This window comes from Hemibagrus wyckioides, linkage group LG27, assembly GCF_019097595.1.
Source record: "Hemibagrus wyckioides isolate EC202008001 linkage group LG27, SWU_Hwy_1.0, whole genome shotgun sequence".
NCBI classification, from domain to species: Eukaryota; Metazoa; Chordata; class Actinopteri; order Siluriformes; family Bagridae; genus Hemibagrus; species Hemibagrus wyckioides.
Genome location: NC_080736.1, coordinates 5,788,656 through 5,802,500, shown reverse-complemented (window position 1 = coordinate 5,802,500; position 13,845 = coordinate 5,788,656). Strand labels below are relative to the sequence as shown.

General features: G+C 37.5%; 2 protein-coding genes across 2 annotated transcripts in view; both read left to right on the top strand.

Annotated features, from left to right (window-relative positions):
* tppp3 (tubulin polymerization-promoting protein family member 3) overlaps positions 1 to 4,297 on the top strand; it is a 6,137-nt gene extending 1,840 nt beyond the window's left edge. Inside the window, exons 2-4 of the mRNA XM_058382275.1 lie at positions 1,193 to 1,390; positions 1,772 to 1,925; positions 2,480 to 4,297. Of these exons, the coding sequence (XP_058238258.1) occupies positions 1,203 to 1,390; positions 1,772 to 1,925; positions 2,480 to 2,671 (534 nt within the window). The 5' untranslated portion in view covers positions 1,193 to 1,202 and the 3' untranslated portion in view covers positions 2,672 to 4,297. The remainder of the gene's footprint in view (positions 1 to 1,192; positions 1,391 to 1,771; positions 1,926 to 2,479) is intronic.
* A 2,631-nt stretch (positions 4,298 to 6,928) lies between these two features.
* Positions 6,929 to 11,922, top strand: LOC131347431 (leucine-rich repeat-containing protein 36-like). Its single transcript, XM_058381463.1, has 9 exons — positions 6,929 to 7,188; positions 7,298 to 7,374; positions 7,470 to 7,838; positions 8,551 to 8,708; positions 9,684 to 9,837; positions 10,274 to 10,548; positions 10,626 to 10,716; positions 10,806 to 10,923; positions 11,110 to 11,922. The coding sequence occupies exons 1-9, from the start codon at positions 7,124 to 7,126 to the stop codon at positions 11,180 to 11,182; spliced, it is 1,380 nt and encodes a 459-aa protein (XP_058237446.1). The 5' UTR covers positions 6,929 to 7,123; the 3' UTR covers positions 11,183 to 11,922.
* Positions 11,923 to 13,845: the final 1,923 nt, after the last annotated feature.

Sequence of the window (13,845 nt, the reverse complement as noted above, 5' to 3'; positions counted from 1 at the left end):
TCCACATAAAATAACAGGCCTTACACTTTTTGTATCAGCATCAATGCTTGTTTAAATGACTGTGTACGTGCCTGAGTACATGTGTTTTTCTGCGATAGAGCTAAAACTAACTACAAGTGGTCATGGAGGCTGTGTGTGTTGAAGTCAGGCCAAGCCCACCCACCACATTGTCCCTCCATCAGCTCCGTGTAGAGCCGTCCCCTGCCAAACTTCTGACATCCATCTGAAAGATTCCACAGTAACACACTCTGCTCAGGGCTCACGGGATCATTCGAATAGACCTCCTAACACACTGCTGCTGCTTCCCACAATTAGGATTTACTTCTCCTTGGCAGTAGAAATAGATCTTCAGTTACAATGGTGTTGATTTGGATTTCAATTGGACGAACTTTAATTCAGATGAATGACTTTTAAGTAGTTAAAGTAAGCGCCTGTCTACAAATGGCAAAATGAGGAGAAGAAGATGAGCGATCATAGGATAAGACATGCTAAAGTTGTGTAAAAGAAATAGTATGTGAGAAAATCACACATGAGGGTGAGAGGAAGAGATTTTAGCTTCTTGTTTTTTTAGGGTTTGCTGCATTGTAGATTTTATGGAAATTGGTAGAATCCTTACAGGAAATATTAGAGCAGAACACCTTTAGAGGACCAGAATCATGAACCATCTAGAGAACCACTGAGGAACTTACAGAAGTCTAAGATTTAACTAACACACACATTATTGTGGTCCTCATCTCTACTTAAGTCTTTGCTAAAGTTTATTTATTTGCTAAAATAAATAAACAAAAACCAAACAAACAAACAAATAAATAAATAAATCCATCCATCAGTTGACAATTAACACATTGTCAAAAAAGCAACATTACTTATATCCAATTGTCAAATCTGTCTTTTCCTTTTATTTGCACTTTTAATAAATGTGCAATTTTAATAAAATACAAATGTAATTATATATAACTAACAAAAAAAAAACATAATAGGACTGCCAACAGTAAACACTGGTGCACACGTCGCTCTTCTTTCCAGTAGGCCTGGGATTTGATCTTCTTTTCACAACCAAAGAAGTTTAACCTCTGGGTTGCTTTGTAACCACTGCAGAATACTGAATTATTATAATTATGTTAGTTAAGGTTTCGATGTAAAACCCATGTTTTCCCTTCTAAAAATCTAATCATGGGTTTCTTTCCTCCAGCATTGGCAGGATGGCAGAGAGCACAGATGTGGACCAGCTGCTAAGTGCCTTTAAGAAGTTTGCTGTCCATGGAGACACCAAAGCCACAGGGAAGGAGATGAATGGCAAAAACTGGGCCAAACTCTGTAAGGACTGCAAAGTTATTGACGGCAAAAACGTCACGTCCACCGACGTAGATATCGTCTTCACCAAAGTCAAGTGAGTTCTGAAAAAGTTACTTTGAAAAAGAAACTTTTGTATATATTTTATAAAGTATGTAAGAATGTTGTAATATAGTATATTGGAAGTACATTTAAATGGCATCTTTTTGGTTTGTGTGTTCTGTATATTATAAGCATTGTATAGGTAATTAATAGAAAATAAATGAAGTGTATATAAAAAAACCTAGCACCCTTAAGGTTCTTCTGTTTGTTCATTGGGGAAACCATTAAATGTTCTATGCAGGTTCCTACAACTTAAAGGACTTCCATTTAGAACGCTAGAACCATTAGCCATTCAAGGAAATCCTTAATGAACCTTCTTACGATTATGAAACGCCTTGATTTTAAGTCGTTAAATATATTCCATGTGGGATTTTAGGGCAAAGTCTTCTCGGGTCATCACTTACGAGGAGTTTCTGAAAGCTCTGGAAGACCTGTCCTTGAAGAAGTTCAAAGGTCAAAGCAAGGAAGAAGCGTTGCAGGCCATACACAAGCTGATCGAGGGCAAGGAACCCACCAATGTTGGTGTAACGGTGAGGCAACTCATCTTAAGCTTGTAGCCCAGGCTGCTAGATGATAATGTATACGTTTGAAGACGTTGATTAAAGATGAACTTGAATAATTTTTTAAAATTTTATTAAATAACAGCATGGTTTTCTCTGTTTAATAGTTTAATGGATAAGATTATGTGAAGTTCCTGTCATATAAAATCCCAGTGAATTAGTTGTTACTATAGAAATAAACACTTGTGATGTGTCTTGCAATCCTGTCAGTATTACTCATATATTGCATAATAATTCTGTTTAATCGTCCCCATTCCTGGCTCATTCTGTATGCTAAGTGATGATCGATTAGCTTATGTCACCTGTATTTACATTTAGCTTAGAGAGCAAGAGTTTTTTTAATAACCTAACTTATTAGCTAAGATATATCATCTCACACACCCAAAATGTGTCAGATTACAGAATAAAAGTCCTTTTGGTTCTCAGTATGTTTTTTTGGTCATGCAACATTTTGTAATATGATACAAAGTGCTTTAGTTTGTTAAAGTGCTCCAAGATTATCATTTGTCATATTCCCTTTTCAGAAAGTGGCGAAGGGCGGAGCATTGGACAGACTAACAGACACTACCAAGTACACGGGATCGCACAAGGAGCGCTTTGACGAGAGTGGCAAAGGCAAAGGGAAAAGCGGACGCGAGGAGATCGTAGAGAACACTGGCTATGTAGCGGCATACAAGAACGCAGGGACTTATGATGAGAAGACCAAAACCAAGTGAAGGTTGCAAGGCTAGTGGAACACGTGAGAAATCAGGAAGAGCTCCATTTCCATCAGCACTTACATCTGGACCAAAGGCAGACCTGAACTTTGTCATGGTGGAAGCCAGTGAATGTCAGGAAATTAAGTAAACAGCTGTGTCTGGGGTCTCCGGATGCAGTTATTAAGATGCATCAGTGTTTATTGTTTTAAGATGTTTCTGCACAATATGTCTTTACATGTTAACACGTCTTTCTAAATCTGGCCATTTTTTTACCATGCATACCAAAGCAAAGCTAATTCAAGTGATTTTTTTTTTGTTTTTGTTTCGATTTTGGGTTTCTCTGTCAATGAAGGTGACTTGCTTGCTCACAAAGCACTAGATGATGAATTGCTCATTTATGAATTATAAAATTTTTTGGGGCTTTTTTTTTATTCTTTGTGTTAGAACTCAAGCAGTAAAGAACAATAATCCATTGTAGTGTAGACGTCTGTATATAAAACATGATTATGAATGACTGCATGCCATTTAATTGATAACTGCGACATCCTCGTGCAGTTCGGGTGGATTTGAGGCGGCTGTAGTATTAGTGATGGTATTAAGAATTTGGAATTAAGAATTGATTATTTAATCTACCCATCAAGACATCCACCAATCTTTTGCTATGAATAAAATCATATATCCAGCCTTCACCTGTTACTTGACATCCCTTTGCTGTAAATCCCATTTTTCACCAAAGTAGCTGGTAGCTGATACAATGTGATTAAACAACGATGCAATGCATTTATTCGACATCTTCATTGGCCTTTTTTGAACATCACTATCGCACAGTTACTGCGTTATTTGGCATGTATGTAATTAGCTGTATTGTATATGTGTTACTTTAACCCCATGTTAATAAGCAATTGAAAATAAGTTCAAACCCCAACCCAAGCTATGCTACTTAAGGAACGTTTATAACCTTTAATAAGACCTAAGAAACCTTAAATATGCAGAGAATCCCTTGAAGTATCCTTAATAAATGTACTGTCCAGAGACAAATTCAAAATGATCGACCATTATTCATTGGGGTTTGGAAATGACGCAAATGTAAAATTCTGTTCAGGCGTTTTTTTGTTTTGACCGCAGAGACATGATTCATAACCCTAAATAATAACAGAGGAACAGAAATTTTCCTGACTATTGAAATCTAAATTGTGATGAAAAGCAGAAGAAAGGCACTAGTGATGTTGACCTTCCTTTCACCGCTATATGTTTACAGACAACCGTACTAGATGCATACATTAAAGTAACAGCCGCCTTAATCATATATGTCTCATCATGTATTTCTGGTCTTCAAGAAGGCCTGCCTTGCACTTTAATGGATGCATTTGGACTATAAACCTGATGTACACTTTGATGATAAGAAATAACAAACTGGAGATTTTTTTATTTTTTTGCTTTAAATAATTCATCCTGGAATAAAAAATTCGAATACTGTAATTTACCTGTAAACATATTTCTGGACAAGCAGTATAATAATGTGGTGTGATTATATTATACTGGACATCTATGTTTCAGATATCCAAAGTATGACTATTACGTTTCCTGTCGAGTCTGGCCCTGTGATTCTTGTTGTCTTGTCTAGATTAAACGTTGTATAAAATACCTGAAGTTGTATGAAATGTGCTGCAAATTTCATTTTCAGCTGTTTTGTTTTATTATTATGACTTATATATTATATTAGTCACCGATTCTTACTGAAGGTTGATATAAAAACGACAAATATTTTGCTGTCGTGTGACAAAAAAAACAACTGATTATATAACCATATATTTATTTTGATTCAGGCTGCGACACAAGTAGGGCACATGACAGATCCGAACATGCAACAAAAAAAATGAAATAGAGAGCATTAAATGTCTGCATAGCATAATTAGAAAGTCTGCCCACATTTTGTACCATTCCTGGTAGCCTGGAATTGACATATCATCCCATTTCTTCTCTTTGGGGAGCAACGTAAGCCTGTTTTAATAAGCGTTTGTGGTGTGTGAGGTTGGAAATGTCAAGCCTGGATTAGAGAAAAAATGATCCTAATGTCCTGTCTCATCCAGACACACACACAGCCAAGGCTCAAGCCACTCATTTAATGTGGACAGTGGACAGAGTGATGTGAAGTGTCCACTGCCCCTCCACTGCTGTGTGAGAGGAACAGGATGCCGTTGTGGGTCCTTCCGTCGCCATGGCAGCAGAATCGTACACAAAATAACAGCTCGGCACCTGGCTCCGGCACTTCTCGCCTGCCTCGTGTGTTTGTAACTAAACACGCTGGTTCATGGCAACGTTTGTTTGGGACATCTCCTTGGAAGTCTCTAATCAAAACCATATCTCATGCAGGATCTGTTTAAATGTGGCCCCTTTTTGCCTGAAGCCACGGCTTGATGAATTCCTTGAAGCTTTCCTTAGGCGAGCTCTGCTGCTGCATCCTAAGTTTATAATAAATTGCCTGATGAATTGCGTGTCAAACTTAGTTTGCAGTCTTGAAATAGGTGGTGGAAGTGTTGTATGTTTGCTTAGGAAGACTGGAGGCACATCGCCGGAGTTAAATATACAAACAAGAAAAGCACTAGGTGATAAATGGCACACGGGACAGCTGTACTGTTAATCAAGTCTGAATTCAGTTGAAAAAAGTCTTTCTTTTTGTTTTAGAAAGAAAAATAAGTATGGGGAGAACTTCAAGAAAAAAATCGAAGTTGGGCAGCTGACTGAATGAATTCTTTTGACATTTTATACATCCATTACAAATATTGTATGATTTGCAAGTCAAGACTGGTATTTTTTTTTTAGGATTTTTTAATATATTAACCTTAAAGAAAGAAACAATAACAATCTGTATATTTAACCTTCTCTCAGAGCAAGCAGGGATTTCAGGCATACTAAAAGCTTTAATCCAACTCGCCTCTTGCCTTACTTCACCTCTCCAGAGATTTTTTATTTATTTATTTTAATTTTCTTATCTTAAACTCCTAGAAATAGACCTGATTTCCAAATATGTCTTTTGAAATCTGGCTTACGCAACAGTTTCCATTTAAGATGGAAGATTTGCATGTTAACTGAAAAAGGATAAAAGTGGGTGGTTTACCTTTCCTGTAAATGCTCACATTCAGAAGCTTACACACCCCCAAAAAAGGCCATGTTCATCCTTGGTTAATCTTTTAGAACTGCTGTGGTTGAAATGACTAATATGCTTGTAGTTTGGGAAATAGTACTTATAAAATATTATGAACTTATGAACACCTCTGCCTCCAGTGGTTTCAGTAATTAATTCATTTATTCATTCATCTTTAGTAACTACCTGATCATGGTCAGAGTCACGGCGGTGCTGAAGCATGTCCGGGAAACAGTGGGCACAAGATGGAAAAGCAAAATTGTTGTCTGAATTCCAACAAATTTGCAATTGTATAAAATTCAGGATGAGTAAACTTCACTCTCGAAATTCAGTCAATATATGTATGGGTAAAAGATCCGGTTCTGATCGGAATCTATGGCCACAACCTGTGTAAATTTCAATGTGATTTCTGTAATTGTAAGCCATGACACAAACCAGTGAAAACCAACAACTGATATAACTTGTTATCCGTTTAATAGTACCTGTCTTGTATTGAGATGCAGGTTACTGTCAGGATGTTGCAGAAGCAGCAGATGTGAATACAGGCTTTAAGTGTAAAAGTCACAAATGCACAGTGAAGTAAAGACCACTTTAAGTCACTGAAACACAGGAACTTAAATACATAGGCATACATGCTGAGTGTGACTGGGGCTTGAGCATGTGACATGCAAGGACTGATGGGAAATGTAGTCCAGAACTGATTCTGGCATAAACATGACAGACACATAATAACTGTTAAAAGGTCAATGGCTGAATGAGCTACCTACACTGCTGTCTCACTGTCTGGCTGATAAATAAGCAGTTTTACAATCTGCACTATAGCCTGAATTCTCTTTCCACACACATGGAGACTGGAGAAACCATCCCTCAACCCTCTTTAACAAGAAATAAGGGTTACACTTATTTATCCTACTGCAACATGCAGATGCTTTTCATCATCATGATTATCACAGTTACAGAAATCTGAACAATGAAGTCATTACTTTAGCGATGGGATATGTTGTGAAGGAGCTGGGGAAAGACTTCTGACCGATGAACTGTAACAGACCACCAGCTCTGCCTTTAAATGTTGCTGCAGTACGTTATGCTGCTATGGTGAAATTTGACCTTTAATGTCTCTGTGCCTTCAGCTCTAAAGTTGTTGGGCCTTGTCTTTGTGTCTCTATGGCTACAAACACTATGTTTCTTCTGCCTTCTCCATGTACAGAGAACTTCCTCAATATCTTTCAGGTGGTCGAAAAATAACTAAAAATCAGTTCTAAAAAGGGAAGAAAAAAAAAGAAAAGTGAAAAGCTTGGACAAGATGATGCATTCATGAGTGAGGGATGAATTTTGGGAAGGCGGCAAAAGAGAAAAAGAAAACGCAAAGCGATCAGCAGGATCTTATGAGGTGAGCACTAAACACCAGATATGATACTTAAGTTTTCTTAATTATTAAAAGATATTAATATTGTAAAATGAGTGATTGTTATAGGTGAATGCATTTTACTGTTGCACAGAAACACTCAGGTGTCGGCAGATAAGGAGTTGAGGCAGGTCGGTGTTAGGAAATCGCACAACTCCAACCTGGAAGAATGTAAGAGATGCAGAAAATACAACGTTCACAGAAACTTTAACTTAAACTTAACTACAAATGATTAAACGATAATATTGGCATTTTGAATCTTGCAGATGACAAAGTATCTCCTGGTCCTTCTCAGTCTGTTCTGCGTTCCTCTTCCTCTCCTCTTCCACGGTCGAAAGATCTCAGAGTAACTTTTCAACAGGAAAATCCAAACAGCTTTCCAAGGACAAAAAGCAAACAAAAAGCATCTCCTTTATTATGGAGCACTGAGAAGCAATCAGTACTCACTCCTACACGGAGCACACCAGAGATCGGATCTTTATATTTGGACTCCGATACTACAGAAGGAACCAATAAACCATGGGACATGAATTTTAGGGATGTTGTTTTGTCACGGACCGAAATGAATCACCCTTTGGCCGAAGCAGACACAGAGCTGGAATCACGTACTGACAGACTGCTCCGCCTTACCAGGGGTACTTAAGTCTTATTCTCATTTTACACTCGTTTTATAGAAACCCTTATAAATTATATCATAAAGTCTCTTTTAAAATTTTATAATGGTAACATGAAACGTTCCAAATGTAAGCATTTGCAGGAGAAATCCACCCTGAAAGACTTTAATGTTTACAATGGTCAATCGCATCCAAGATTGATTTCATAATGTCTGTTTTTTTTATACAGTTTCCAAAAGAACCCACATTATACTACCTGCTCATATGCTATATGTCTGCTATATGTCTACCTAAAGAAAGCAATGCAGCAGAGCTTTAGTCTTTTAGTCTAGCTCTCTCACCTCCTTGTCTGTGTGCTCCGCTCAAACATCTTCAGCTTAGAAGCTGATTTCATTTGGAGTCTCTGCTGCAACTGTGTCGTATAACTGCAATGCATTTTGGAACTTTTCATGTAACGTTTCCTGTGTCTAATACTTCTTGAATTTTGTCAACATGGAAATGTTGACTGAGAAATGAAACCTGATCACTTCAATTCTTTACTGTAACTGTGCTAGTAATGTTATGACGTCAGATTGACAAAACTCTAAATTCTCACAGGAATAAGGACAATACTGCACCAGTAGCACAAGCCTCACTAAACACCTTATGAAATATTTCAGTATAAGCATAGTTTAGTGTCTGAGTGTAGATCTTCTATAACCTGAGTAAATATATTTATCTTGTTATCCTATAGACTTATATGAAGTGACGCACCTACCTGATGCTGCCATGGAGTTGTTTGAGATGAGACAAGAGGAAAGATCACCAAAATTTCAACCCTGCATGAATTCCTTATTACAGTCAGACAAACAGGAAACCCGGCAGACTCCTAAGCAACAGCTGAAGAAACAGGTCGGCTTTTTTCATTGACTAGATTATACATTTTTATATAAAAACTGAACATGCTTCCCAGTCCCCTTCATTTCAACCACAAGACTGGCAATTCATTCAGTTCAAGTTATTTATATCACACTTTTAACAATGCACTCTGTCACAAATCCACATTACATAAATCCAATGTATCCCTAATGAGCTAGCCAGAGGCACAGTGGCGAGGAAAAACTCCCTGAGATGACATGTCTCAAAAGGGAACCCATCCTCTTCATATGGAAAGAATTCTGCTGTCATTGATCACTGCTGCAAAAGGAGAAACACAGAATTTGACCAAATGGTTTCCATTTAAACATTTCCTCATCAGGAAAATCCTGTTCATATTTGATTCAGATCAAGGATATATTTAGTGTATAAATGAAAGTTATGTATCGGTTTCCTTGCAGATAATCTAAAGTGAAGCATAATTATAGATGCACCACAGCTCACCATAATGATGTCACCATTGTGGTGTGTTATTCTTCCCAAGCAGGATTGGTATTTCAGAAAAAATATGCAACTGGCCAAGGAAATCCATTTCATTTACCAGTGGTGTTCACCTACATATGTCTCTCATGACAACTGACGTAAAACTACATAAAAAATATTTGACAGGTGTCAGGAAGACTAGTTTAAAGGTCAAATTCGGGTTGTGTTATTTTCCCTTTCAGAACTGACATTCATTAGTCATTAGATGTAATAACAACCGACTTTGTAGTACATAGACACAGTAGTGACGAGCATGGCATTATGAGTGAGGTTTAATAGTGAGCACTTGCTACACAAACAGCATTAAATGTGAACTCTTTTGCAGTTTGGATGAATATGAGATCTGTTGGATTAAGCCCTTATAAATATCTAAGCAGGATTATGTCAGCTGTCCTGAAGAGGATCATATAATAACAGCCTCATGATCACTGCCCTTCTGTACCGACAATATCACCTGTGTGTCTCCAGGGGATCTTTCCAGAAAGCCCTGGAAGCCCTGTGCCTGGTCCAGCTGTCCAGCTCTATGGCCCTGATGTGTGTACTGTGTTGCGGAGTCTTCTGGACCTGGTGGACGAGCACTGGAGTGGGCAATTCTCTCTCCATCTCAATCTCAACTTTATGGGTATGAATCCATTACAAAGTGACCGTTAGGTGTTGTGCAGTCAGTGTAACAATGTCTTTTAGATTGTGGACATCAGACATCACATCAAATTTTATATCCAAACACCAAATCTCCCTCCAGGATGTTTCATTGTTGTGGCTAGAAAACTGACCCAGAAAAGTTATTACTTCATAGTGAGCGACTGGTGTACTGAAGTGATAAAATTTCTGTATGTATGAACGTAGCTTTAGTCACAGAGCGTGCATGCTAAGCTAATATTGGTAAATGTTCTAGTGTGTGTTTGAAGGTTTTGATGCTCTTTAAGTATCTAAGAATATGAGAACAATGAAAATCAATGGAATTCATGCCATTATCTAAATATGACCGATATGGCCATATTTAAAAATGTATTAATCCATAGACTTATCCAGAGATGTTTCTGTATGCTTGCTCACAGTGAAAGCCATCCTGCTTTTGTTACCTCTGACCAACCCTGTTCCATCACCCCAACCTGAGGACAAGAAAGTAGGAGGAAATAATGATGAACAGAAAGGGAAGCAGGAGAGCAGAGTATGGTGGGATGTGGAGAAATCAAGGCGGCTTAAGAGCAGAGTGGTGAATGAACAGTGTGGAGATGAGGAGTGGGAAAGCTGTGGAGAACAACCGCCAGCATTTGGTGTCTCTGAAGTTAGACGCCTGAAGAGACAGCTTGCCAAAACGCAACATGAACAGGTCTTTGTATTGTATTTTTTTTTTAAAGACTTATTCGCTGCGCTTCCAAATAAACTTTAATTACTTCTGCGTTGAAGGAATGGCTGAAGACGAGACTGATCACGGCTTTGAAAGAGAACTTCATTTTGCGAGAAGAGAAAATGAAGATAATTGCAAGTCTGAAAAGTGGTGAGTATTTACATGAGGTGGAATGGTGCCTAATGTGAGTGTTCTGTATTCTGTGTGTTTTCTTTGTGTGTGTGTGTGTGTGTATTAAGACACCAGACTGTTGGACTTGGGGGAACATCTGGATAGAGAAACACAAGTTCTTCGACAGCAAAACAAGCTCTTAAAGCAGTTGGAACGAACACTGCACCTTCTACAAGACAATCACAGGTAACGTCCTTTATCATTCATCTAAACCACTTAAAATATTAGCCATATTTAGTCATTTTATCATTGTTTAAGGCCTATAATAGAAAAACATCAACCAATTACTTTGACAAAGGAATACAAAAGGTGTACAGTAATATAGTAATAGGATTTATCTTTTCTGATGTTTTCTTTATTTTTTTTTTCTAGATCCTTGGTATCCCATCATGACTTGCTTCAGAAATTAATTAAAAGAACCAGCAATTCCAGTAAAACATTATAAATCTAATACATCAATCCTTGTAAAATGAATGAATTTGAATATTCTTTGTATTAGCAGTTCAAGGCAAAACTTTGTATTTCTATTCATTTATTTTTATTATTATAATATATACTATTATTTGAGCATGTGACTAAAGGATATGTTTAAAATGTCAGGTTTAAAATATGAAGGATGCCACTGTTATCTAATTCCTCCGTATGCATGAATATATTAAATTAAATAGACTGAATTAAATGAATATGTTAGACAAACAAACTATATTTAGCCCCATGAAGGGTTTATGTAAGGTTTATGAATGATAAACTGATCTATGATCGATCAGAATTATGTGATGATTTCTATTTATGTGAATTTCCTATGAACCTACAAGTATTTATACATGCTTCACATTCAAATGATAAAAATTTTAAAAGGAGAAGTCCACTTCCAGAAGATTTCAGGATTTTTCTTCTCATAGTACGAGACTAAGACCCTTCTTCCTCGGCTGGGATTGTTTAGAGCCCTTCAGAAGTTTAGAAGCTGCAGTTAAACTGCATTTTAGAAGTTCAAACTCACGGGCACCATTGAAGTCCACTATATGGAGAAAACTCCTGAAATGTTTTCCTCAAAAAAACGTGACTAAAGAAAGAAAGACATGAAAAGTTTTGGATGACAAGGGGGTGAGTAAATTATTTGTAAATCTTTGTTCTGGAAGTGAACTTCCCCGTTAACGTTAGACCACCAGCAGATGGTGCTACTGGTAAATAAAACCTCATATTTATAAATAGAGTCTAATGGCGCATTTGACTTAAGCTTCTACCAAGGAATTTCTGACCTTTGACTAGGAAAAAATTAAGAAAAATTCTTTCCTGACTCTCAAACAACACAGACACATGAGATGGTTTAACACTGACCATTCACTGTCTGGGAAAGTAAAAATAACATAAACGCATGATCACTTTGTTAGCTGGCGAGCTTGTTACTAACAAAACATGTACTTTCGTGGGAGTGTTCATGCTCGAGCATGCCGAGCGTGAAAATTAAGAAACTGTGAGGAACAGAATTCCTGAGAAACTGTAAAGTAATGCTTTAAGAATGCTGTAGCCCTCCACAAAAGTTTATTAAGTGGCTGAGAAGACTGCTTTCGGGCCCAGAGCGCTTTGTGAACACAGGTGGGTTTGGGGTCTGAGCTGAACGAGGAAAAAAAAATAAGATATGTCAAAGACACCTACTTTATGGTTAGAGACCTGGGGTCTCATTAATCAAAGCACAAGGTCTAAAATTGTGTGTAAGAGCTGCCAGTAAATATAAGAAAAAGATCACGCAACAGTCATTGGTACAATCCCACACATTCCCACACATGAAATGTCCTTAAATCACTACAAATGGTAAACAACTTCATTTTAAAATGCTGCTTATGCCAGTTGAATTTTGAGTGATAGAACATTTCAAAAGTATTGCTGTTTTATAAGAGTATTTTGACCCAGGAAGGAGAACGACATCCTCTTCCATCTACCCTGAAGCTGTTGAGATCTGAGTTTTCTCATCAGCCCGTCATTCAAATGTTCACATTTATAGCTGTTGCTGCAAACTATTCTGCACATTACAGATACTGATACAGCTGATTTCGTTTTATACTGAATGGAAGGAAGCGGTTAGATTAATTAAAGAATTGTATCTCATTACTGGAACACGACCTCGTCTTATCTAGGCTTTTATAAAGTCAAAGCCACAGCGCCATCTGGTGGCAGAAATTTCAGAGATCGTCCACTGATAAGCTTAATGTTAAAAATATCCAGTGAAAACATACCTAACAAGCTAGACTGTGGTCTAAAATAGATGAATGCTTTTTTTTCTATTTGTCTATTATGGCAAAGTACAGTTTGTTGCACAAAGTGCGGTTTTAAAATAAACTATAGTAAACCGCTGGAGTTCTTTGTAGAAATGTCTCCCTCTTGTGGACAAAGTGGGATATAGACTCTGGAAAGTTGCAAATCTTTCAATTAATCTTTACTCACTCGCTTTCAATAAGCGCGCTATCATGATCACACACACACACACACACACGTACACAGACACAGACACACACACACACACACCTTGGGGACAAATTATCTGAGCCAATTTACCTGGCAGCATATTTTTGAGAGATGGGAGGAAACAGGTTTTTACATGGGCTTCAGATGTATGTAATGTAACACATTACAATAACAAGTTGTAACTTGTAAAACAGTGAAAATGCCATCTCAAATTGGGGTAATCTTCTCAAACCCCAGTTCCTTCCCTGTGTAGAGACATTAAAACAACATGTCCCCCTTCTCTACTTTAGAACCTTCTCTACTTTATGCCTTACACCAACCAGACATAACATTATGACCACCTGCCTAATATCGTGTTTTGCTGCCAAAACAGCCCTGACCCGTCGTGCACTGTGTATTCTGACAGCTTTCTATCAGAACCGGCATTAAATCTGTCTGTAAGACCTGCCAGTACATACAAGAAAATGATCATGCAATGGTCATTGATACAATCCCACATATTCTAAAGTGATGCGGATGTGATCTGTGGCATGGCCACAGATAAAAATGTCCTTGAATCACTACAAATGGTAAACAACTTCCTTTTAAGAGGGCAATCATGCTGCTTATGCCAGTTGCATCTTAAGTTATACAACAATTATAACA